General features: G+C 45.0%; 1 protein-coding gene across 3 annotated transcripts in view; it reads right to left on the reverse strand.

The window, feature by feature from the left end:
* The window catches only part of MEIS3 (Meis homeobox 3), a 63,273-nt gene that overhangs the window by 7,667 nt on the left and 30,600 nt on the right, over nucleotides 1-25,006 (reverse strand). For all 3 annotated transcript variants that reach the window (XM_075323530.1, XM_075323532.1, XM_075323531.1), the window contains exons 6-8: nucleotides 24,713-24,862; nucleotides 20,271-20,382; nucleotides 9,398-9,543 (exon numbers count right to left, since the gene is read on the reverse strand). In XM_075323530.1, the coding sequence (XP_075179645.1) occupies nucleotides 9,398-9,543; nucleotides 20,271-20,382; nucleotides 24,713-24,862 (408 nt within the window). The remainder of the gene's footprint in view (nucleotides 1-9,397; nucleotides 9,544-20,270; nucleotides 20,383-24,712; nucleotides 24,863-25,006) is intronic.

A 25,006-nucleotide genomic window follows, 5' to 3' on the forward strand; every position in this document is an offset into this window, starting at 1 on the left:
AAGGGCCTAAGTTCAGGCCTAGACAGACGCTTAGGCCAAAAAAAAAAAAAGCTTGGCCGGGAGAACACACTGATCTAAACGGTCGTTAAGGGTTACCGGGCCGAGGCCTTGATAATTCACAGATATTTGTTGTGTAACCAACTTTTGGCTGTGAATCGGCCTCGTTTATTTACATCTCCGGTAAACGATGGGTAACACAACACATTTCTCCCATCGATCCTACATGTGCAGCGAAAACGTGAAAAATGTTTACTTTTTTTATATAATTGACATGAACTATTTCTTTTCCCATAGAGATAGATTGGGAAAATATTTATTTTTTTACAACATTTTTCAATTATTTTTTTACTATATATAGATATAGATATATATATATAGATATATATATATATATATATATATATATATAGATATAGATATATACACCAACATACACATATATAAATTTATTTTTTATTATTCATAAATATATTACATATATATATATATATGCATATATATATATATATATATCATTTTTATGTATATGTAAATATATAATTTATAGATATATATATATATAGATATATATATATATATATATCTATATATATATATATATATGCACAGTATGTATATGTATATATAAATAATAATAATAATAAAGTTTTATTTCTATAGCGCTAACATATTTCGCAGCCCTTTAAAAAAAAAAAAAAAAAAATAATGATATATATAAAATATATTTATATATATATATATATATATAAAAAACTTATATATTTATTTGTTTTTATTATTAATATAAAACTATACATATATATATTATTTTAATATAATTTATATATATATATATATATATATATATATATATATATATATATATATATATATATATATATATATATATTTTATTATTATTTTGGATTTTTCACAATTTTTTCTCAAGGTAACAAAAAAACCCAAAACGGTAGGAATCACACAAACTGGTGCGTATACTCTTGCAATAGAGGTACAGCGGAAGCGAAGTGACCGTAAACTGCACCCATTTTCCCGCAATTTTTCAGCCATTTTCAAGTTAATGGCTACATGAATTATGGAGGTAAGCTGAGGTTTTAAAAATATATATAATTATGGTATAACGGCATCTTGGAGCTTTTTTCGTCAACAGGGAGGATATTCTGGGTCACCGAACCCCTAAACAAATATAATCTACCCTGAAAAAAATAGATATATTGGATATTAGTCATCTTCTGTACACTTCAAAATATCTAAACTAAAGGGCGCTTTACACACAACAACATATCTAACGATATGTCGTCGGGGTCACGGAATTCGTGACGCACATCCGGAGTCATTAGTGACGTCGTTGTTGCGTGTAACACATACGAGCCACTGCTAACTATCAAAAATACTCACCTAATCGTTGATCGTTGACACGTCGTTCATTTTGAAAAGATTGTTGCTCATTCTGGACGCAGGTTGTTCGTCGTTCCTGAGGCAGCACACATCGCTACGTGTGACGCCCCGGGAACGACGAACAACAGTGTACCTGCGTCATCCGGCAACAAGGTGGGCGTGTCATTAATGCGGCTGCTCTCCGCCCCTCCGCTTCTATTGGTCGCTGGCTGTGTGACGTCGCTGTGACGCTGCACGAACCTCCCCCTTAAGAAAGAGATTGTTCGCCGGCCAGAGCGACGTCGTTAGGAAGGTAAGTGCTTGTGACTCCTACTACCGATATTGTGCGCCACGGGCAGCGATTTGCCCGTGATGCACAAACGACGGGACGGGTGCGATCGCTAGCGATGTCGCTGCGTATAAAGCAGCCTTAAGTCTTAATTGGTCCACCAGAGGAACCTCCAGTGAGTCCAGGCTCTGAAAATGGCCACATTAGATAGATGTCAAAACCTTCATTCACCAGGCAGCTCCTGATTCCCCCGTACATGTGGGCTCTCGGCTTATTTGATCCAGACAGGAGAAGGCCCCTGTGCAAGAACAATAAATGGGCCCTTAACTTATCATACTGCCCAAATCCACCTCTTGGTTGGGACCAGATGCGTCTGCACAGGTTACACTAATGATATGTCCACCCCTGAATATTGACTGTTCGTCTGTTTTCAATGGGGAGAGAGGAAAACATTGATGCCAGATTCTTCTGGCAGTGGCTTATTTAGACCAGTCATCCCCCATACACATCAGGGGATCACTAGCATTTCATCAAATGTGTATGAGTGCTTTGACTCGTTACAAGACATAGAGTGACTGACAACCCCGTGTGATGCTGACAACACTTGATGAGGATGGGTCATGTCTTCCATTATATAAGCAGCTGATGGAATGAAAGGGTTGAAAACCGCGCTACCATCGTAAGAAGATTGAAGTCAAATCCTAGGAAGGTGATTTATTTGACAAGTTTCGCAGTGGATGCTGCTTCTTCAGGACACACATATGAAAGAGTATCCACTCCGAAACGCGTGAAATAAATTCTTTAATCAGAATGCGACTTTGATCTTCTTACAATGGCAGCGCAGTTTTTAACCCTTTCATTCCATCATCTAGATTTTTACGGCCTTGGGGTTGCTTCAGCCGTTATCTTGGCATTTCAGCAGTTGCGTCTCACACAACGCCTCCAGGTGAGCAAGTCTTCGTCTGGATCACTTTTCACTAATTTCACAGATAAGACCCTACTGCGCTTGTGTCTCTTTTATATTTAATATATAAGTGGCGCATGAGGCAACCCAATCTGGTGTGATGTTACATACAGCGGCAGGCAACCGGTAGCGCAGCGTATGAGGCGACCCACCCTAGTGTGATGTGACATACAGTGGCGGGCAATCTGTAGCCCAGCGTTTGAGGAAACCCACCCTGGTGATATGTTACATACAGCGTCAGGCAACCGGTAGCCCAGCGTATGAGGCGACCCACTCTGGTGATATGTTACATACAGCGTCAGGCAACCGGTAGCCCAGCGTATGAGGCGACCCACCCTAGTGTGATGTTACATACAGTGGCGGGCAATCTGTAACGTATGAGGCGACCCACTCTGGTGTGATGTTACATACAGCGGCAGGCAACCGGTAGCCCAGCGTATGAGGCGACCCACCCTGGTATTATGTTACATACAGCGGCGGGCAACCGGTAACCCAGCGTATGAGGTGACCCACCCTGGCCTGATGTTACATACAGCGGCGGGCAACCGGTAGCCCAGCATATGAGGCGAGCCACACTGGTATTATGTTACATATAGTGGCGGGCAACCGGTAGCCCAGCGTATGAGGCGACCCACCCTGGTATTATGTTACATACAGCGGCGGGCAACCGGTAGCCCAGCGTATGAGGCGACCAACTCTGGTGTGATGTTACATACAGCAGCAGGAACCGGTAGCCCAGCGTATGAGGCGACCCATCCTGGTGTGATGTTACATACAGCGGCAGGCAACCGGTAGTCCAGCGTATGAGGCGACCCATTCTGGTGTGATGTTACATACAGCAGCAGGAACCAGTAGCCCAGCGTATGAGGCGACCCATCCTGGTGTGATGTTACATACAGCGGCAGGCAACCGGTAGTCCAGCGTATGAGGCGAACCACCCTGGTGTGATGTTACATACAGCAGCAGGAACCAGTAGCCCAGCGTATGAGGCGACCCATCCTGGTGTGATGTTACATACAGCGGCAGGCAACCGGTAGTCCAGCGTATGAGGCGAACCACCCTGGTGTGATGTTACATACAGTGGCGGGCAACCGGTAGCCCAGCGTATGAGGCGACCCACTCTGGTGTGATGTTACATACAGCGGCAGGCAACCGGTAGCCCAGCGTATGAGGCGACCCATCCTGGTGTGATGTTACATACAGCGGCAGGCAACCGGTAGTCCAGCGTATGAGGCGACCCACTCTGGTGTGATGTTACATACAGCAGCAGGAACCAGTAGCCCAGCATATGAGGCGAACCACCCTGGTGTGATGTTACATACAGCGGCAGGCAACCGGTAGTCCAGCGTATGAGGCGACCCACTCTGGTGTGATGTTACATACAGCAGCAGGAACCGGTAGCCCAGCGTATGAGGCGACCCATCCTGGTGTGATGTTACATACAGTGGCGGGCAACCGGTAGCCCAGCGTATGAGGCGACCCACTCTGGTGTGATGTTACATACAGCGGCGGGCAACCGGTAGCCCAGAACATAACACATTGGCGTTAAACAGTCTTGATGTAGGTGACATATTGCAAGTTTTTGGATGCCGAAATAATAACCTTATTATAACCGCTTTACACAGGCATCATCAGCCCCGAAATTAAGCCACCATTTCTATGCGTTTTGACAATTTTTGAAGAGCAGCCAATGAAAACATGTATAAAAGCTGAGCGATGCCCGATCCGGAGATATTCAGCAGCTGACTCGCCGTCTCTCCCCGGTGCCTGCCTGCCGCTAAGCAGGTTCAGGGTAATTACCTAGAATTGATTACCCGTTTACCAGCTTCTAATAGGTTTATAGCTTCGTCAATTAGTAACTAATTGGTCAGCGTTCATTAACTCTGCTTTGTTTAACTAGGCAAGGACAGGCCCTGTTCTGACTAATTGTTTCTGTGCACTCCGCTAGCTGAGATTGTGCCCGGGGCCGACTTCATGGGTAGTTACAGCGGAGATTCGGAGCTTTTATGCTGCACTTTAGTAATTTTTAATTGGGTCTGCATTGTTAATATCTCCTATGAAGGAGCCGGGAGGGGAGGTCTTGCTTGAAAAATCAATCACACAGCGGCGGATCGCAAACAGGGAGAGAGGATGTAAACAAGTCGTCTTACACAATTTTGCAAAATAGATAAAAATATATATATATTTTTTTTATTGTAAAAAAACATTGATTGATGGATGCCATGTCTGATGAAATATATGACATTGAAGAGCTTGTGTTTTTGTTTTTTTTTTCTGTTCCCACGGTTTACAAAAAAAATAATAATCCTATATTTTTATATATATATATATATATTATTTATATATATATTTTATATATATATAATTTTTATATATGTATTATCTATATATATATCTATATATATAATTGCCTTACTCTGTCTGTCTGTCTGTCTGTCTGTCTGTCTTGCTCCAAAATTGTGTCCTTACGGTGACACAAAGCTGATTGGCCGCTGCCCTCGCCATGGCCCCGCCCCCCCGCACGGATTGGCTGCTCGCCCAGGCTGCGCCCCCACACGTATTGGCCGGCCGCTCGCCCAGGCTCCGCCCCCCCACAGATTGGCCTCTCGCCCCGGCACCCTGCAGGCATTGGCAACTCGGCCACGCCCCGCCCCCCTCACGCAATGCACGCTAGCTCTGGCCCCGCCCCCCCACGCATTCCCCGAACGGACACGGTCACGGAGCCACGACTCACAGGTGAGTACTGTACCCCCGGGAGCCCACATCAGCGTACGCCGCAAACCCAGCCGACACATACCCTCGCATTGCTGGGGCTGGCCGGCGTATGCTGGTGTGGGCTCCCGTGCGAGCGGGGGACGAGATACGCTGGTAACCATGCTAGCATAGTTACCAGCGCATCAAGGTCCTGCAGCGGCGTAACATACACACACACACGCACGCACATAACAGCACACACACATCAGATCACACTCACTCTCACACACACCTCACACACACATCACATCGCATCCACATACTCACAACATCCTGGGATATCGCTTGATTCTCGGCGGCGATACTGTGCTGTGAGCTTCCAGGACCTGCCGGAGGATCACATGGCCAGAAGCATGTGGTATCTCCGGATGTTGTGAGTGTGAGCGCGTATGTGTAATATCGTCAATGTGTGTGTGCGTGAGTGTATGCGATCGGATGTGTGTGAGTGTATGCGATCGGGTGTGTGTGAGTGTATGCGATCGGGTGTGTGTGACTGTATGCGATCGGGTGTGTGTGGGTGTGTGTGAGTGTATGCGATCGGATCTGTGAGTGTCGGCAGAGGAGCACGGCGTGCTGGAGGAGGCTGGGAGGAGAGAGGCTGATCCTGGGGAAGGCTGAGGCTGGGGTAGGCTGGGAGGAGAGAGGCTGATGCTGGGGACCGAAAAGGCTGATGCTGGGAGGAGAGAGGCTGATGCTGGGGGAGGCTGAGGCTGGGAGGAGAGAGGCTGATGCTGGGAGGAGAGAGGCTGATGCTGGGGGAGGCTGAGGCTGGGGTAGGCTGGGAGGAGAGAGGCTGATGCTGGGAAGAGAGAGGCTGATGCTGGGAGGAGAGAGGCTGATGCTGGGGGAGGCTGAGGCTGGGGGAGGCTGAGGCTGGGGTAGGCTGGGAGGAGAGAGGCTGATGCTGGGGACAGAAAAGGCTGATGCTGGGAGGAGAGAGGCTGATGCTGGGAGAGAGGCTGATGCTGGGGGAGGCTGAGGCTGGGGTAGGCTGGGAGGAGAGAGGCTGATGCTGGGAGGAGAGAGGCTGATGCTGGGAGGAGAGAGGCTGATGCTAGGGACAGAAAAGGCTGATGCTGGGAGGAGAGAGGCTGATGCTGGGGACAGAAAAGGCTGATGCTGGGAGGAGAGAGGCTGATGCTGGGAGGAGAGAGCATGGCGGATGGAGCACGTTTGGGAGTGCGCAGCATGGGGGATGGAGCACGTTTGGGAGTGCGCAGCATGGGAGATGGAGCACGATGGGGGGTGCGCAGCATAGGGGATGGAGCACGATGGGGAGTGCGGAGTATGGCGGATGGAGCACATTTGGGAGTGCGCAGCATGGCGGATGGACCACGTTTGGGAGTGCGCAGCATGGCGGATGGAGCACGTTTGGGAGTGCGCAGCATGGGAGATGGAGCACGATGGGGGGTGCGCAGCATAGGGGATGGAGCACGATGGGGAGTACGCTGCATGGGGGATGGAGCACGATGGGGAGTGCGCTGCATGGGGGATGGAGCACGATGGGGACTGCGCTGCATGGGGGATGGAGCACGATGGGGAGTGCGCTGCATGGGGGATGGAGCACGATGGGGACTGCGCTGCATGGGGGTTGGAGCACGATGGGAAGTGCACACCTCCCCCCAACACACACACACACACGCGCGCGCACTGCACAACACACCACACACACACACTGGGAACCACAAACAACTGCCCTACACAGACACCCACATACACAGACAACGCTGCACACACACAACACCCAACACACAAACACCACGGCACACACAAATATTCGCACATACCGCACAACACACACATTGCACAAAACATACCTCCCCCCAAAACACACCACACACACACAAACCGCGCAACACACACACACAACGCTACAGACACACAGCTCTCCACAAACAACGCAACACACGCAACACACATACAACACCGCTCTCACCCCCCGCCACACCCAGACAACACCCAGAACATGTACAGCGCCCTACACAAACACTTAGTAACTACACACAACAACATATATATATATATATATATATATATATATATAACAAAAATCATACATGAACTACACAATATGTAAATTCTAGAATACCCGATGCGTAGAATCGGGCCACCTTCTAGTATATATATATATATATATATATATAAAAAAAATAATATATATATATATATATATTATTTTTTTATATATATATATATATATATATATATATATATATATATATATATATATCTCTATCTCAATAGGCTGGTAGACCATAGCTGGATATAAAGTATAGTGGGAACCTTTAAAAATGACACAAGGACAAGTTAATCACCTTTAAAGGGAACCTGTCAGGTGCAATATGTACCCAGAGCCACGAGCAGTTCTGGGTGTATATTACTAATCCCTGCCTACCCGTCCCTGTATCTAGTAGTATAGATAAAGAGATCTTTAGAAAACGTATTTCTAAATATCCTTTATGATATGCTAATGAGCGCAGGGACTAGTCACAAGGGCGTTACTTCCTGTGCTCATTCCGCCCTCTTAGCATGTTAGCACTCCCACAGGGGTTTGCTAACATGCTATTCAATGCCAATTGCCTTGTGTCATCAGTAGTGACGCGCGTACCTATGTCTGTCGTCACCGCTTCAGAACACAGGGCTTAGGGCCAGTGCGCATGATCAAAATGCCGGGCACTTCCGGTTATGCGCACTATGAAGCCGGGTATATGTGTCCCAGCTTCAGAGAGGTCTAGTGTGCATTACCAGAATTGTCGAGGCTCCTGATCACGCGCACTGACCCTAAACCCGGCGTTCTGAAGTGGTGACAACGGACAAAGGTACGCACGTCACTACTGATGAAAACTGTGCAATGGGATTGAATAGCATGTTAGCACGCCTGTGTGGGCCAGCCAACTTGCTAAGAGGGCGGCATGAGGGCAGGAACTAACGCCCTTGCAACTAATGCCTGCGCTCACTAGCATATCATAAAGGATCTTTAAAAATACTTTATATAAAGATCTCTTTATCTATGCTACTAGATACCGGGAGTGTTAGGCAGGGATAAGCAATATATACCCAGAACTGCTCGTGGTTCAGGATGCATATTGCACTTGAGATTCCCTTTAGGCTATGTGCGCACGGTGCATTTTTCGGGTACGTTTTTGGTCTAAAAACTGAATGACTTTGCTTCCCCAGCAAATTCTATGAGTTTTCATTTTTGCTGTCCGCACAGTGCAGTTTTGTTTTAGTAATGAAAAAAGGTTTTAACCAGCTGAACTGTATACAGTTTTGTTTTAGGTGCGTTTTTGTGGTAACATGTCAATTCTTTCTGCGTTTTTGCCAGCGTTTTTCACCCATGCAATGCACTGGAAAAAAAAATGCAGCAACAATCGCAGCAAAAACGCATGCGTTTTTTTATGCATTTTTTACCGCAATTTTTTTTGTTAGCGGCCAAAAACGCTGCATCTTTGTGGTCACACAAAAACACAGCGTGCGTACATACATAGCCTTAAAGGGGTTTTGTCATCATCACAAAAGGATAGGATTAAACTAGGTTTGTAAAATCAATTGCAACTTACCGCTTATTAAAAATTCTTAATAAAGACAGGGTTTTTAATTCTATTGTTTATGGCTCATTGCCTAGGTTACCAGCCACTGCTGCAGTCTTATCAGAGGTGGCTACGAGCACGGGGTGCGCTATACAGTTTTCAAGTTCTGCTCTGAAGATGGGCAGATAGATGGATCCGGCCTACTTCAAGGCCATCTATAGAAGCAAAGCAACCTCTACTTGGAACAACTGGAGAACGCACAATTTGGACAGATGGCACAACAATGCTACTGGTCCAAACCAATCAGGAACACACTGCTCCCAAGCAATCAGGAAGGGTAGCGGAGTGCTCCTGATTAAGAACTTGGGACAACTACGTTAAAGTCGTCTACGGTAAGACCACAGCTTTGGTCTGGTAACCCAACTCCCCAAATTCTTCTACCTTATTTCCCTGGAAGTTGGAGAGTATCACCAATGTACTTACCGAAAGGTGCTGGAACAGCCACGCCCTCATTATGTTTGTGGCCACTTTAGGAAAAATGCCCCGTTTCTTGTTCCTCTTTTTGTCCCTGTCTAACTCATCGTCGTCCCCCGTGCTGGGTGAGGCAACGCTGTTGTCTAGACAGTCACCTAAAGGGCAAAAAAAACCCATAAAATGGAGATTATTATAAAGGATATTAAAGTGTTCAATAAATTCTGTAACAAGATTCTAACCACGAGAGCCTGCGATATTCCATAGGCCGATTCGCTAATCTTTTGCCAATGGAAGAAGCAATGATTTCCAGTCTTCAGAATATGCAGCGGCGGTGTATATTTACTTCTCATCATGCTTAAAGTTACATAAAAATAATGGTCGGCTGAGTATGTCAGTATTGGCGGCAGCGTCAACCCAACGTCACCGTGGGCTCAAGAGTTCACAGAAGTCCTCAAACAGGTGAGATGATAGCCAACCACGTAAAATAAGCCTTATATGAGGTTGATGCACAAATCTAATATACATGTAAGATGTGATACGTAAGGAACATGTACAAATACACTGATGAGCAAAAGGGTAACAATGATTTGAACCTTTGACTTTCAGGCTCCATATCTCACCATCCTCTACAGCTTTGAGCGTGAGACAATCTTCATTTTATAGGCAATCATCTTGGCTATCTCATACATAAACTTGACTTGTAGCTATTTAGCATGTGATTAGTTACATAGATTTTGGCCATGCTACTGCATTGTTACTGTTGTGCTCCTGGTGGTGGAAAAATCTTTTTCTTTCTGTATACTATAAATTACAACCTGTTCTCACATTCCCTAATAGCTCAGTGTGTTATTAGGTTAATTCCCAAATGAAAAGGACATTGGTTCTAATCAAGGAGCAGCCATGAAGAAGATTTCCCAAGAAAAGATAAATGGCATCATCCAGCTAATCGATAGTGGTCTCTTGGCCAAGAAAATTGCCAAACGGCATCATGTGAGGCCATGAGAGTTGGAAGAATAGAAAATGAAGTCCGTCCATCCATTCCAAAGCCAAGAGGTAGACGTCCAGGAAACATATAAAAGTCGGCCCATCAGAAGCTCTATCAGTTCTGGAGACAAACCCGGCAGTGGAGGCGGCTCGTCTGCTTCATAATAGTGAGATCATAGACGTCCATTCAAGCACCGAACAGTACACAAGTCTGGAATGGTTGCCCGAAAAAAAGGTGAAGACGCCTCAACTTCAATATCATCAAAGAAGCGTTGGCTTGAGTTTGTAAAAAAGTGCAAAATATGGACAGAAGATTGGAAACAGGTAACTTGTAGCGATGAGACGAAAGTCAATAGACGGCTCTGATGGGGACAAAGGGGTCTGGAAGAAACAAGGAAAAAAATGGGCTAGCAGATCGAGGAATTGAAGGACATGTCAAGTTTGGTGGAGGAAGCCTGATGATATGGGGGTGTTTCACAGCCAAAGGCGTTAGATACTTGACCAGGATCGATGATAGTCTCAATGCTGAGCTATATGTGAGGGTCCTACAAGACGAGTTACTTCATACACTCGAGTACTATGGGTATGAAAAGGACGACATAGTGTTCCAGCAGGACAACGACCCGAAGCATATGCAGAGATTCGAGAAGAAATGGTTCAATGACAATGAAGTAGAGGTGCTGGATTGTCCCCACAGTCCCCAGACCCCAACCCAATCCAACACTTGTGGGTCGAGTTGAAGAAAAAAACTGTATACATCCCCAAGTAAGCGACCAGTATACACCAATATTGGGAACAAGTAGACCTGGGATCAGAATCGGTAGAGACATACTTGAATCGGAACCAAAGCCAAGAAGGATTCAGGCAGTGCTGAAAGCCAAAGGTAGATTTACAAAATACTAACAAAATAATAGAAATTTTAATTTCGATTTTTAGGAGCAAAACAGTAACAATACAGTGACCTGACAAGAATCTGCAGAACTAATCATATGCTACATAGCTGCAAGTGAAATTTATGTATGAGATAGCCAAGATGATTGTCTGTAAAATGAAGGTCGTCTCACACTCAAAGCTGTATTTGAAGGGGAGATTTGGAACCTGAAAGTCAAAAGTTCAGAACGATTGTTACCCTTTTGCTTGTCAGTGTAAATTGTGATTCTAGTTTTTTCATTTACACCAATTAGTTATTTCTAATTAAAAAGTCTTATAAAGTGACTCTAAGGATGGATATATATGTGTCGGGTGATCTCTATTCTTTACAGGACAGTCTTGGATGGTCAGTGATGAGTGGGAAGATGTCTGGATACTTTATTACTTTATTATAAGGCTTCTGCCCATGTTCCTGTCCAGCATACAGAAATCTTCCACCATCAATGTACGGCTAAGTACTAACGTGCGTATAAAAAGCATCCGATTTTCATCCTTAAAAAAATAGCTGATTTTTCATGTGTACAGTCAGTTTTAGACATTAGTAAAAAATGGTGGATCTCCTGATGAAGGAGAGGGGTTATCTCCGAAACGCGTAGAATAAACAACCCTGCATTGCTCTTATTTGGAATTAACTCTTTATTGGCACGGCAGTGCGCATGTTTTTCAACTTTTTATCCTTGTTTTTTTCTTAGTTTTAGACATTAGCAGTTATTAAAATTTACAAGACCAAATATAGATTCCAATTGAAAGAATTGCAATGTATCGGTAAAAATGGACGCTATACGGTTGATCTGATTTTTTTTTGCGCTCCCATAGACTTGAATTGACCAGTTTGATCTGAGAAAGACTAGAGTATGATGCCATTTTTTTGTTCACGAACAGCCCATTGATTAACCTTGGTCTGAGGGTTGTCCATTTTTTTCATAAAGAGCACTCGGACCAGAAATTCGCTCATGTGAAGGTAATTACCATGACCGTTAATGAGCGATGTCCATATTCCAGGAGGAGAGTGTGCATTTGTAGAAATGTGTCCAAAAGAAATTCAACTGAGCTTTTGGACTGGTTCAGTTTTCATCCATTTCTCCCGGAACGGATGACGCTTTCTGGACCGGTGCGCGCTCTCCTTCGGCCCGGCCCTGCGCACACAATCTCTCCTGTCTTCTAAACATAAATCAGAGAGGAGGAGGACAGGGGGGACCATATAACAGCTGCTCAGCTCCTATAACCTGCGGCAAAAGAGAGGCTTAAAAGCTTGCCTGGAGGGGAAGTAAATTATGCATCAGAGCCTGCGTCTGCTCGGCCCCGTGTTACACAGTATTGCTTCCCTCCCCTCACCTCCACGACGCCCCGTTATCCTTTCTGATCCTATATGCAAAATCAGAGCTGGCTGATGAATTTTCATAAAGTTATGAAGACCCGAGAACAAAGGCTTCTTATACAGGGGAGGACGCTCCAACGTGTTCTGGGGTCACATGAGGTAGGGCAGAAGCAGGGGTGCGGGGTGCTCATTAGATCATCTCCCGGGTAGATGACCTGGAGGTCCTCCTGAGTATGTAGGCACATCAGAATTGGGGGGGAAAGGGATGTGCCTCCTATTTTCAGTGGCCACCAGTAATAAAAAATTAAGTCCTGGGGGTCTTTGAACATTTTATTTTTTGCTTTTGTTGGTCAGGGGAATTTTCTGTATTATTCCGAAATAATGTCACCTTATAGCCCTCCATGTCTCCTATTCCGAGTTGGGACAGTAATCTGCTGTAGTAGGCCACATGAGAAACCAAGACACAAGTGGAGGGCCGATCCAATAGGCAAAGCTTAATTCTGCTCAATCAGCGGCGAACTTTGGCTGTGAACAGATCGTGTGGCCAAAAATCATGGGGCGATTCAAAACCTTGTAAACCTCCAGCCTTTCCGAAAGGATGCCGTAGGCCGTTGCCCAGTGGCAAATGTCATTTAAAAAAAAGTATACCGTATCTATGTCTCCTATTCCAGGGTGGGCCAGTAATTTGCTCTAGTAGGCTACATGAGAAACCAAGACCGTAGCAGAGGGCTTAATTCTGCTCAGTCATTAAGATGGGGCTACTGGGCAACTTTGGCTGTGAACGGGGCGACACAAAACCTTGTAAACCTCCAGCCTTTCCGAGAGGGTGCCGTAGGCCGTTGCCCAGTGGCAAATGTCATTTAAAAAAAAGTATACCGTATCTATGTCTCCTATTCCAGGGTGGGCCAGTAATTCGCTCTAGTAGGCTACATGAGAAACCAAGACCGTAGCGGAGGGCTTAATTCTGCTCAGTCATTAAGATGGGGCTACTGGGCAACTTTGGCTGTGAACGGAGCGACACAAAACTTTGTAAGCCTCCAGCCTTTCCTAGAGAGTACCATAGGTTGTGCACATATATACAGTATGAACACCATGGACGAGGTACAACAGGTCATTTTTTTGCTTTTGTTGGTCTGAACAACTTTCCGTTGAGTTCCGAAAGATGCCACCTTATAGCCATCCACTGGCAAATGTCATTTAACAAAAAAAGTATAACTATGTCTCCTATTCCGGGGTGGGCCAGTAATTTGCTCTAGTAAGCCACATGAGAAACCAAGACCGTAGCGGAGGGCTTAATTCTGCTCAGTCAGTAAGCCGGGGCTACCGGGCAACTTTGGCTGTGAACAGACCGTGTGACCTGGGCGACACAAAACGTTGTAAGCCTCCAATCTTTCCAAGAGGATACCATAGGCATGCACGTATATATATGAACACCATGGACGAGGTACAACAGGTAATTTTTTTGCTTTTGTTGGTCTGGGGAACTTTCTGTATTATTCCGAAAGATGCCACCTTATAGCCGTCCAGTGGCAAATGTCATTTAACAAAAAAAGTATAACTATGTCTCCTATTCCAGGGTGGGCCAGTAATTTGCTCTAGTAGGCCACATGACAAACCGGGACCATAGCGGAGGGCCAATCCAATAGGCTTAATCCTGCTCAATCACCGGTCAACTTTGGCTGTGAACAGATCGTGTGGCTAAAAATCACAAAGCTGTGAACGAGGGAGACACAAAACCTTGTAAACCTCCAGCTTTTCCAAAAAGGTACTGTAGGCATACGCGTATATATGAACATCATGGACGAAATACAACAGGTCATTTTGGAGGCGAATGCTTTTTTTGTTTGTCAGGGGAATTTTCTGTATTATTCCGAAATAATGCCACCTTATAGCCCTCCATGTTTCCTATTCCGGGTTGGGCCAGTAATCTGTTCCAGTAGACCACATGAGAAACCAAGACACAAGCAAAGGGCCGATCCAATAGGCAGAGCTTAATTCTGCTCAATTAGCGATCAACTTTGAACTGTGAACAGATCGTGTGGCCAAAAATCATGGGGGCGACACAAAATCTTGTAAACCTCCAACCTTTCCGAGAGCGTGCAGTGGGCATGCACGCATATATGAACACCATGGACAAGGTACAACAGGTAATTTTTTCACTTTTGTTGGTCTGGGGAATTTTCTGTATTATTACGAAAGATGTCACCTTATAGCCGTCCAGTGGCAAATGTCATTTAAAAAAAACTTATAACAATGTCTCCTATTCCGGGGTGGGTCAGTGATTTGTTCTAGTAGGCCACATGAGAAACTGGGACCATGGCGGAGGGCCAATCCAATAGGCTTAATTTTGTTCCATCACCGGTCAACTTTGGCTATGAACAGATCGTGTGGCCAAAAATCACAATGCTGTGAACGGGGCGACACAAAACCTTGTAAACCTCCAGCTTTTCCAAAAATGTACTGTAGGCATACGCGTATATATGAACACCATGGTCGAAATACAACAGGTCATTTTGGAGGCGATTGCTTTTTTTTGTTGGTCTGGGGAATTTTATGTATAATTCCGGTCAGGGGAATTCTGAAATAATGCCACCTTATAGCCGTCCATGTCTGCTATTCCGGGTTGAGCCAGTAATCTGCTCTAGTAGGCCACATGAGAAACCAAGACACAAGCTGAGGGCCGATCCAATAGGCAGAGCTTAAAGGGAACCTGTCACTGGATGTTTATAAATATTCACCTAACGGTTGGTACGGAGCAGACTGGCCGGATGGGCATCTCCATTCTCCGGGTCCACGCCTCCTCTTTCGGCCATCTTTGTCCTCCTTCTGAAGCTAGTGTGGATGACGCGTTCTACGTCATCTACACTAGCCGACATTGAGGTCCTGCACAGGCGCACTTTGATGTGCCCTGAGTAGGGCACATCAAAGTATTGTAGTGCGGCTGCGCGGGACCTCAAACATCTACACTAGCTGACTTTGAGGTCCCACGCAGGCGCACTAGAATACTTTGATCTGCCCTACTCAGGGCAGATCAAAGTGCGCCTGCGCAGGACCTCAATGTCGGCTTGTGTGTATGACGTAAAACGTGTCCTCCACATTAGCTTCAGAAGGGGGACAAAGATCGCCGATGGAGGAGGCGCAAACACGGAGAACGGAGACACCCATCCGACCAGTCTGCTCCGCACCGACCGTTAGGTGAGTATTATAAACATCCGGTGACAGGTTCCTGTTAATTCTGCTCAATCAGTGGTCAACTTTGGCTGTGAACTGATGGTGTGGCCAAAAATTATGGGCGCGACACAAAACCTTGTAAACCTCCAGCCCTTCTGAGAGGGTGCCGTAGGCATGCACGTATATATATATATGAACACCATGAACGAGGTACAACAGGTCATTTTGGAGGCGACTGCTTTTTTTGACAACTTACGTATGTCTGTGCAGCTTCACATACGTAAATTGAAAGAAAAAAGTTATTCTTATTTCTGATTCATCACACGATCCCGAAAAGTTAGATGTGGCCCATCAGAAGGCCTGTCCTATAATGGAAAAAAAATCAGTATAAGGACACACTTTGTTGCATGGCGTCTTATAGATCTGTTCATTGCTTGTGTGTTCCCGCCAAGATGAAAGGTGAACAGATCTCTAACCAGCAGATGATTATCCAGATCTGTGCCCGTCCAGAGATCTGTCAGCATTGCCTATAATCTAATCAGCTCCTATCTTAGGTTTATAGAAAGCCATCCTGCCTCCCACCTCATTGAATAGAGGACTCGAGATAACTCAATCTGTCCTGATCAACAGATAATTGGAACCATTACTACCCTATAATTATATAGTACACAACCCGAGATAATCCGGCGTGTCCGCACGATTATGGGAGTCATTACTGTCCGTCATTACAGAGCGAAGATGAAGACCAGGGGGACAAGGCTTGGGGTCAGCCAGCCCCCCTGTTTTGGTATAAGATGGGTTATAAGTTTCTTTTAATATGGATGTGCCGAGGTCAGAGCGAGAGCGGCGTCTCGTGGAACAGCCAGCGCACGTCTGCTCCACTTGTTTATTTTACACTAATCCAGTTTACATACTGCAAGGAGCGACTGGAAGAGGGAGAGGGTGGTGCTGTTACGGGGAGCGAGTGCAGATCTGGGGGCTGCATGGAGGGCCCCCCCTTAGGATTATTCTGTGATTAACCAACACTCCCTGTGGCTTTATAGCAACCCTCGCTGTGAGTCAATGAAGCAGACACACAGTGCAGCAGCATGAAGAAGAAGAAGGCGGAAGAGGGGGGGGGGGTAGAATTGGGCAATAGAAGGGGGTGGGGGTGCGGAGATTTATGAATGAGATGGAGCACACAGATGGAAGGAGGAAAAAAAAAAATAAAAACTTCTTCAGCAGCTCGATTGAGGCACAGAACTAGCTCTCTGCACAGTTATCTGATGACCTTGAAGTTTGAGAGCGAAAAAGGGGTGGGTGGTGCAACGAGAGACGGGGCCTGCATATAGCACAAGAAGCTAGCCGTGATTTCTGGATATGTCCAATAATGGAGACTGAATTAAATGGACCGTCAGCAGGACCGATGCGGCGACGAGGGGAGCGAGCGCTGATCATTTTCTCACCACGATCCCTCAGGGTCACCCTATACTATAGGGCCTATAGGGTGCACAATCCACCTCTCTGTGGCCCCTCACTCCCAGCACTTCCCAGCAAAGCATTCTGCTCCATCCAGGCCGAGTGCTGGAATCCCGCTCCTAATTACCATATCAGTCATCCTGATCTATAAGGCTATGTGTCCACAGTAAAAGGTCCCTGCGGATTTTTTTGCCTGAAAATCCGCAACTTTCGCGGCAAATCCGCACCCGCGGATTTGCCGCGGATTTACCGCGGATTTACCGCGGATTTGCCGCGGATTTTGATGCGGATTTTATTTTTTTTTTTTTCCCCATTCAAAACAGAAAATCCGCACCAAATCCGCACCAAACAATTGACATGCTGCAGTTTGTTCCGCATCAAAATCCGCGGCAAAATCCGCAGCGGAAAAATCCGCAGCATGGGCACAGCATTTCCAAAATGCCATTGAAATGGCTGGGGAGTAGCTGTGCTGCAGATTTTCGGCAAATCCGCGCTAAATCCGCGTCAAAATCCGCGTCAAATCCGCGATAAATCCTGTAGCGTGGGCACATAGCCTAAGTAAACACTGAAATGCCTTCATGACCAACTCAAAATGCAGCTGGCTTTCCCCAATTGTCCCTGGCGAGGCCTGGTGCCCACCCCCAACTCCAGGATCTCTGGCAGCTCCTTAAGCCCCTCTTCTTCTTACTCTACAAAATGAACAGTTCGTCCTTTTTTCATCCCTCTAATGAACATTGTTCAAGAAGACGTCATGAAATTACGATTCCTAAGATGCTACAATCCGTAGTCCATGAGAACCGAATGGAAAAGTCGGAAATTAGAATTATTTATTATTATTAATTATTATTATTATTATTTTTAATGCCCCTACTGTTTGTTAAAGGCCTAAAAAGGGAGCAGGATCCCGATATAACATTGGCAAAAAATACTCAAGGTATGAAAAAGTCTACACGGCATTTTGTCGTCTTTTTTTTTAATAAAATAATGTTCTATCCGTACAGTGTTTTTTTCATAGGTTTGTATAAACCTTAAAACCCATTACTAAAAATAATACTAATAAAAAATATACCCCAAAAAATTGGTGCGTGTCGCCATTTTCCGAGACCGGTAACTTTTTTATTTACCCGTCGATGCAGCAGTGTGACAGATCGCTATCCGCACGCCGCGGTGTAGTTTGTATTAATACCATTTTGTGGGAAATATAATATTTTGATTGATTTTTATTGCATTTTTTTTAGGAGGAGGGAAAGTGCTGTAATAAAAAATTGGCAATTCTAGGGTTTTGATTTTTCTTTTGCATTATGGCATTTACCGTACTATTTAAATAATTTTATACTGTCACAGATCGGGCTTTGGAGGATGAAAAAGTCCAACAAATCTTTACTTTTTATTTTATTTTTCTTTAATCTTAAAAGGGGATGATTTGAATTTTTAAGTTTTTTGGTTTTTAATATTTTTACTATTTTTTTCATTATTATTACTTTTTTTTTAAGGGTTATGAATCTGAGATTGTTTGATCGCTTGCACTATAATGTAACACTTTATGATATATATGAGAAAACACGTTCTCCTATGAAGCAAAGCCTGTCAAAACGGCCACAATGGGGACCTCAGTAAGTCCTCAACTAAACTGGTAACCTATCAGCACCCCCCGACCATGTCACAAGGGAGCCGATGGGTGCCCAAATAGATGCCCCAGGCAGAAGCACAGCTTACACACTGCTGCCAGTGATAAACAGCAGCATTTCGAGTATTAAGCCCGCTTTACACGCTACAATATATCTTACGATGTGTCGGCGGGGTCACGTCGTAAGTGACGCACATCCGGCATCGTAAGTTACATTGTAGCATGTAACAGCTACGTGCGATTGCGATTGAACGGTAAATCGTTCATCGCATGCATGTCGTTCAATTCCTAAAAATCTACCTGCGTCCTGCGTCTCCCGGCCAGCAATGCGGAAGGAAGGAGGTGGGCGGGATGTTTACGTCCCGCTCATCTCCGCCCCTATTGGCCGGCTGCCGCGTGAAGTCGCTGTGACGCCGAACGTCCCTCCCACTCCAGGAAGTGGATGTTCGCTGCCCACATCGAGGACGTATGGAAGGGTAAGTACGTGTGACGGGGGTTATTCGTTTGTGCGACACGTTCAACAAATTGAACGTGCCGCACATACGATGGGGGCGGGTACGATCGCATACGATATCGTATGCTGGATCGTATGGTGTAAAGCAGGCTTTAAGTAGCAGCTGTCGGAGCTAGCTTCAATCGCTGCTGTTAAGGACAGATGCCGGTTGTAAAGCACAGCCGGTACCTGCCTTGTCTGGAGCTTCCTGCTCATCCCCTTTCCCACTCCATGACAGATATATACATCATGGGTCATGAAGTGGTTGTTGTTAGGCACAGATGCCGGTTGTAAAGCACAGCCGGTAACTGCCTTGTCTGGAGCTTGCTGCTCATACTCTTTCCCACTCCATGACAGATGTATACATCATGGTTCATGAAAGGGTTGCTGTTAGGCACCAATGCCCACTGTAAAGCACACCCGATACCTGCCTTGTCTGGAGCTTTCTGCTCATACCCTTTCCCACTCCATAACAGATATATACATCATGGGACATGAAGGGGTTGCTGTTAGGCACCAATGCCGACTGTAAAGCAAAGCTGGTACCTGCCTTGTCTGGAGCTTCCTGCCCATACCCTTTCCCACTCCATGACAGATATATACATCATGGGTCATGAAGGGCTTTTTGTTAGGGACAGATACCGGCTGTAAAGCACAGCTGGTACCTGCCTTGTCTGGAGCTTCCTGCTCATACCTTTTACCACTCCACGACAGATATATACATCATGGGTCATGAAGGGGTTGCTATTGGTGACAGATTCCGGCTGTAAAGCACAGCCGGTAACTGCCTTGAGTGGAACTTCCTGCTGATACAGTATCCTACTCCATGACAGATATATACATCATGGGTCGGCAGTAATTATAATAGACAGATTGCTGACATGAGTGATATCGCCCTTACCCTGTTCGCTGGAGTTATCCCCGCTCTGTGATGCCAGCCCTCCGCTGGATGGACCCGGCGTTCCTGAGTGGGTAGAACCCGTTTCATCGTGATCCCGGATCCATGAGTTATTCTGCGTAAAAGTCATAAAAGTGCAAAGGTTCAGTAAATGAACGAGTCTCACGGATTAAATTGATTTATTTTATTTTTTTTTTAATGAAGAGCCCAATATAAGTGGCTCGTTTCCGGCAGTACCTGGTATCGGAGAGGGCTCAACGCCAAGCAGAGCCATAAAGGAACTTGCCCGCGTTCTAGGGAGAACTCAATTTTCTATGGTCTCTTTTGTAAAGAGCTTTTAGAAAACTCAACACCGGGGAGATAAGAGTAGGATGAAAGGAAATCTGCTGCTTGGGATGTGAGGGGTCGTTTTCATTTGTACATACACCCCCTCTGGGAGCTGAACTGACCCTTATTGACCCTTTAATCCCACATTCAAAGAGCTGGCTGCCTTTAGGCTCCCCGGTCCGGCTCGCTCGCTCCCTTGCCCTGTGTAGTTAGCCGTTACTTCCAGGTGATCACAGAGTTTTAGGTTCCAGCTGTGAAGATTTGGATATAGAGCGAAGAAGAAAAAAAAGCCCCGACCTTTTACCCCTGTCCTGATTAACCTGAAGGGTATGGGGGGGGCCACAAGGGTTAAAGAGGGAGGCAGGCGGGCGCTGTGACCCCAAGGGATCACAAGGCAGGGAGAGTTTTGTTTAGGGTCTGCAGGAGGCCGGGATTCAGACACAAGATGCAAATGAAATACAGGCGGTCGAGCCTTTACATGCTAATTCCTCCCATTCTCTTCATCTGCGAAAATTAAGAAAATACTCCCGTATTCTTACATGGCGGCAGAAACGCTACCTAAGGATCCGAGGGTCACTCCGCGCATATTTTATGGGTCAGTCCCCCCTAACATTAACACGCGCTAATGACAGTGACATGAATAGGTCAGCGCTTCCGACGGCGAGGTACAAATGTCAACGACGTATTTCCTGGATCGATCCCTACACCGAATCTACTGTTGTATAGAAAGGAAGGTCAGCCGTGATGCACAATATAGCCCCTGGTGTCTGCAAAAAAAATGTCACATTTGCATTTATTTTGCTTGGCGCAATAATGTATCATGAACACCAGGGGCGCTGGTGGGAGCGGGCGTAACGCCCGACTCCATCCAACGGGCAAGATGGCCTCCAGCGTTCTGGTATGAAATCAAAGCAGATTCACAACATCATCAAATGCCACCGCTTAGAGACCCTCACATTTATATTATAATAATGCAGTATCAATATCTAATGAGTGGTAATAAGGGGGCATATAATATTTAAAGGGATGTCACCTGTTATTACTGAGGTATAACCTCTTTATAGCATATTCTTCCAGGTCACAGAAAATCCTAGCTATCATACAGTAAGTGTGCATCAACCCACAAAGCCAGGGGCTAGAAACAGGAGAATAGGTAATTTGCAATGTAATACCCATCACTACCAATAGGTGGTAGTGTAACAACCTAACAAATAAATCATAGCATTGCATCAAAGTGATGTAAGGGATTATGATAAATCAGGAATTAGCATTTACTGTTTTTTTTTTCTTAGTCACCTAATGAACGAGCAAAACATTTGTTCTTCGGGTGAGATGATTTAGGTATTGTTCACATGCTGTATTTTTAAAGGGTTATCATTTGTTCTTCGGGTGAGATGATTTAGAGATTGTTCACATGCTGCATTTTTCAAGGATTATCATTTGTTCTTCGGGTGAGATGATATTTTTTCAAGAATTATCATTTGTTCTTCGGGTGAGATGATTTAGGGATTGTTCACATGCTGTATTTTTAAAGGGTTATCATTTGTTCTTCGGGTGAGATGATTTAGGGATTGTTCACATGCTGCATTTTTCAAGAATTATCATTTGTTCTTCGGGTGAGATGATTTAGGGATTGTTCACATGCTGCATTTTTCAAGGAGTCTCATTTGTTCTTCAGGTGAGATGATTTAGGGATTGTTCACATGCTGCATTTTTCAAGGATTATCATTTGTTCTTCGGGTGAGATGATTTAGGGATTGTTCACATGCTGCATTTTTCAAGGATTATCATTTGTTCTTCGGGTGAGATGACTTTGGGATTGTTCACATGCTGCACTTTTTAAAGATTATATCATTTGTTCTTCGGATGAGATGATTTATGGATTGTTCACATGCTGCATTTTTCAAGGATTATCATTTGTTCTTCGGGTGAGATGAATTAGGGATCGTTCACATGCTGCATTTTTCAAGCATTTTCATTTGTTCTTCGGGTGAGATGATTTAGGGATTGTTCACATGCTGCATTTTTCAAGGATTATCATTTGTTCTTCGGGTGAGATGCCTTTGGGATTGTTCACATGCTGCACTTTTTAAAGATTATCATTTATTCTTCAGGTGAGATGATTTAGGGATTGTTCAAATGCTGCATTTTTCAAGGTTTATCATTTGTTCTTCGGATGAGATGATTTATGGATTGTTCACATGCTGCATTTTTCAAGGATTATCATTTGTTCTTCGGGTGAGGTGATTTAGGGATTGTTCACATGCTGCATTTTTCAAGGATTATCATTCGTTCTTCGGGTGAGATGATTTAGGGATTGTTCACATGCTGCATTTTTCAAGGGTTATCATTTGTTCTTCGGGTGAGATGAATTAGGGATCGTTCACATGCTGCATTTTTCAAGGGTTATCATTTTTTCTTCGGATGAGATGATTTATGGATTGTTCACATGCTGCATTTTTCAAGGATTATCATTTGTTCTTCGGGTGAGATGATTTAGGGATTGTTCACATAATGCATTTTTCAAGGATTATCATTTGTTCTTCGGGTGAGATGATTTAGGGATTGTTCACATACTATATTTTTTAAATATTATCATTTGTTCTTCGGGTGAGATGATTTAAGGATTGTTCACATGCTGCATTTTTCAAGGGTTATCATTTGTTTTGCGGGTGAGATGATTTAGGGATTGTTCACATGCTGCATTTTTCAAGGGTTATCATTTGTTCTTCAGGTGAGCTGATTTAGGGATTGTTCACATGCTGCATTTTTCAAGGGTTATTATTTGTTCTTTGGGTGAGATGATTTAGGGCTTGTTCACATGCTGCGTTTTTTTAAGGATTAAAACCATTGTACCAGCTAAGTGAATCAGATTTCTGAAGTCTCCTGCACACGCTGCTTCTTTTCTTTGCTTTTTTTTCAAATCTGCAGGGTGTCAATTCTTGCAGCGTTTCAAACAAAAAACGCGCGTAAAAAAAACAAAATGGTTTTACGCACCATTTTTCCTACCAACAGTATTTTCCTGCATCAAAAACTAAGCGTGTGCACTTGCCCTTATATTTATTGTTCTCGGCAGCACACTGCCCTGTAGGTGATGTGCTGCCGAGAAAAAGAATATTACACGCACACAATGGATCATATTAACATATGGAGGTCACCTGTCTGTAAAAGCTACTAACCAGCGGTCATTTTATGGCTACTGTTGGACCTGATGGTGCAATTCCGCTTCCGGCAAACCCTTTGCCCCCTATATGAGTAGCAGCGAATCTGATTTAATTCTGCGATGAATGCCGGTGAAGGTGATAAATACGGAAACGTTGAGCGCCCACTAGAGACGGGAGGTATAATGAGCCCTTGCACTGTGCAGACTGTGGTGAGGAAGGGGTTAGTCGAGGATGGCGGGCGGGCGGACGGGGGGTGACAAGCACACAATAGGCCGCTGCTTGGAATTTGGAATTAGTGCACTCAGTGCGAGGCCTCGCTCTGTACCCTGCCTGCTCTGTAGCCTGAAGGAATATTAAAAATGCATCAGTCCAGCTATAGGCAAATGCATCGCCTGCATTAGTTTGTAAAGAAGGAGGCGAGAGAACGCCGGGTGTTATCTAGAGGGAAGCGTAACCCACAATTAACAGTCCTGGGATGTGCCTCATTAAAGATGCAGCGGAGGGGGTCTACACCCCCGCCTTAACATACAGGCGCTAGAACAACAGGGGCGCATATAGTGACATAATAAAGTGACGGGAATACGGATGAGACTATAATCACGTGGCTTTATATTCCGCCCCTGATATATTTCTTCCCAAAACATGATTGGATCCCATTTAGGCTGGGGCCATACGCCGATACGTTGCGAGTTGGCAATTCTTCTACGCAACTTGTCTATTTTAGAGCTGGTATGTTGTTGTAAAAAAAAACAACAAAAAGCAAAATTGCACACGTGTCTAGCATTGAAGTCTATGGCAAGTGAGATTTGGAACCAGAGACCAAGAAAGTTGGAAATGTTTGGCGGTTCTCGCGACAATATACAAAAATTACTGGATATGATACTGTTGTGTAACCCAAGACTAAAAACCCCCGGAATTCCCTGTTTTTTCGTAGACCCCTCAAGATATCCTCACCTGATCCGATAAACTCGTGCAGGATCCTGTGAAATCTTCCAAGTCTGATTTGGAGGAGCCGTCGCGGTCGTCTATCACCAGGTCAATGGGCATCTTGCCTTTCAAACAGGTGATATATCGGTGGCAGAAGTTGTCGCACAGGTCATGAACCTATAAGGAGGCACAAGATGGTTTCAAGAAGTGATAATCAGTCGCAAGTGCTCTCAGGATTTCTTGACAGTCAGGGTTAAACACTATGATCACATTCTTCACCTAATCAGCTAATCCCTCACTTAGCGGCCTTCTGTGGGATCG

This window comes from Anomaloglossus baeobatrachus, chromosome 9 (genome assembly GCF_048569485.1).
Source record: "Anomaloglossus baeobatrachus isolate aAnoBae1 chromosome 9, aAnoBae1.hap1, whole genome shotgun sequence".
NCBI lineage: Eukaryota > Metazoa > Chordata > Amphibia > Anura > Aromobatidae > Anomaloglossus > Anomaloglossus baeobatrachus.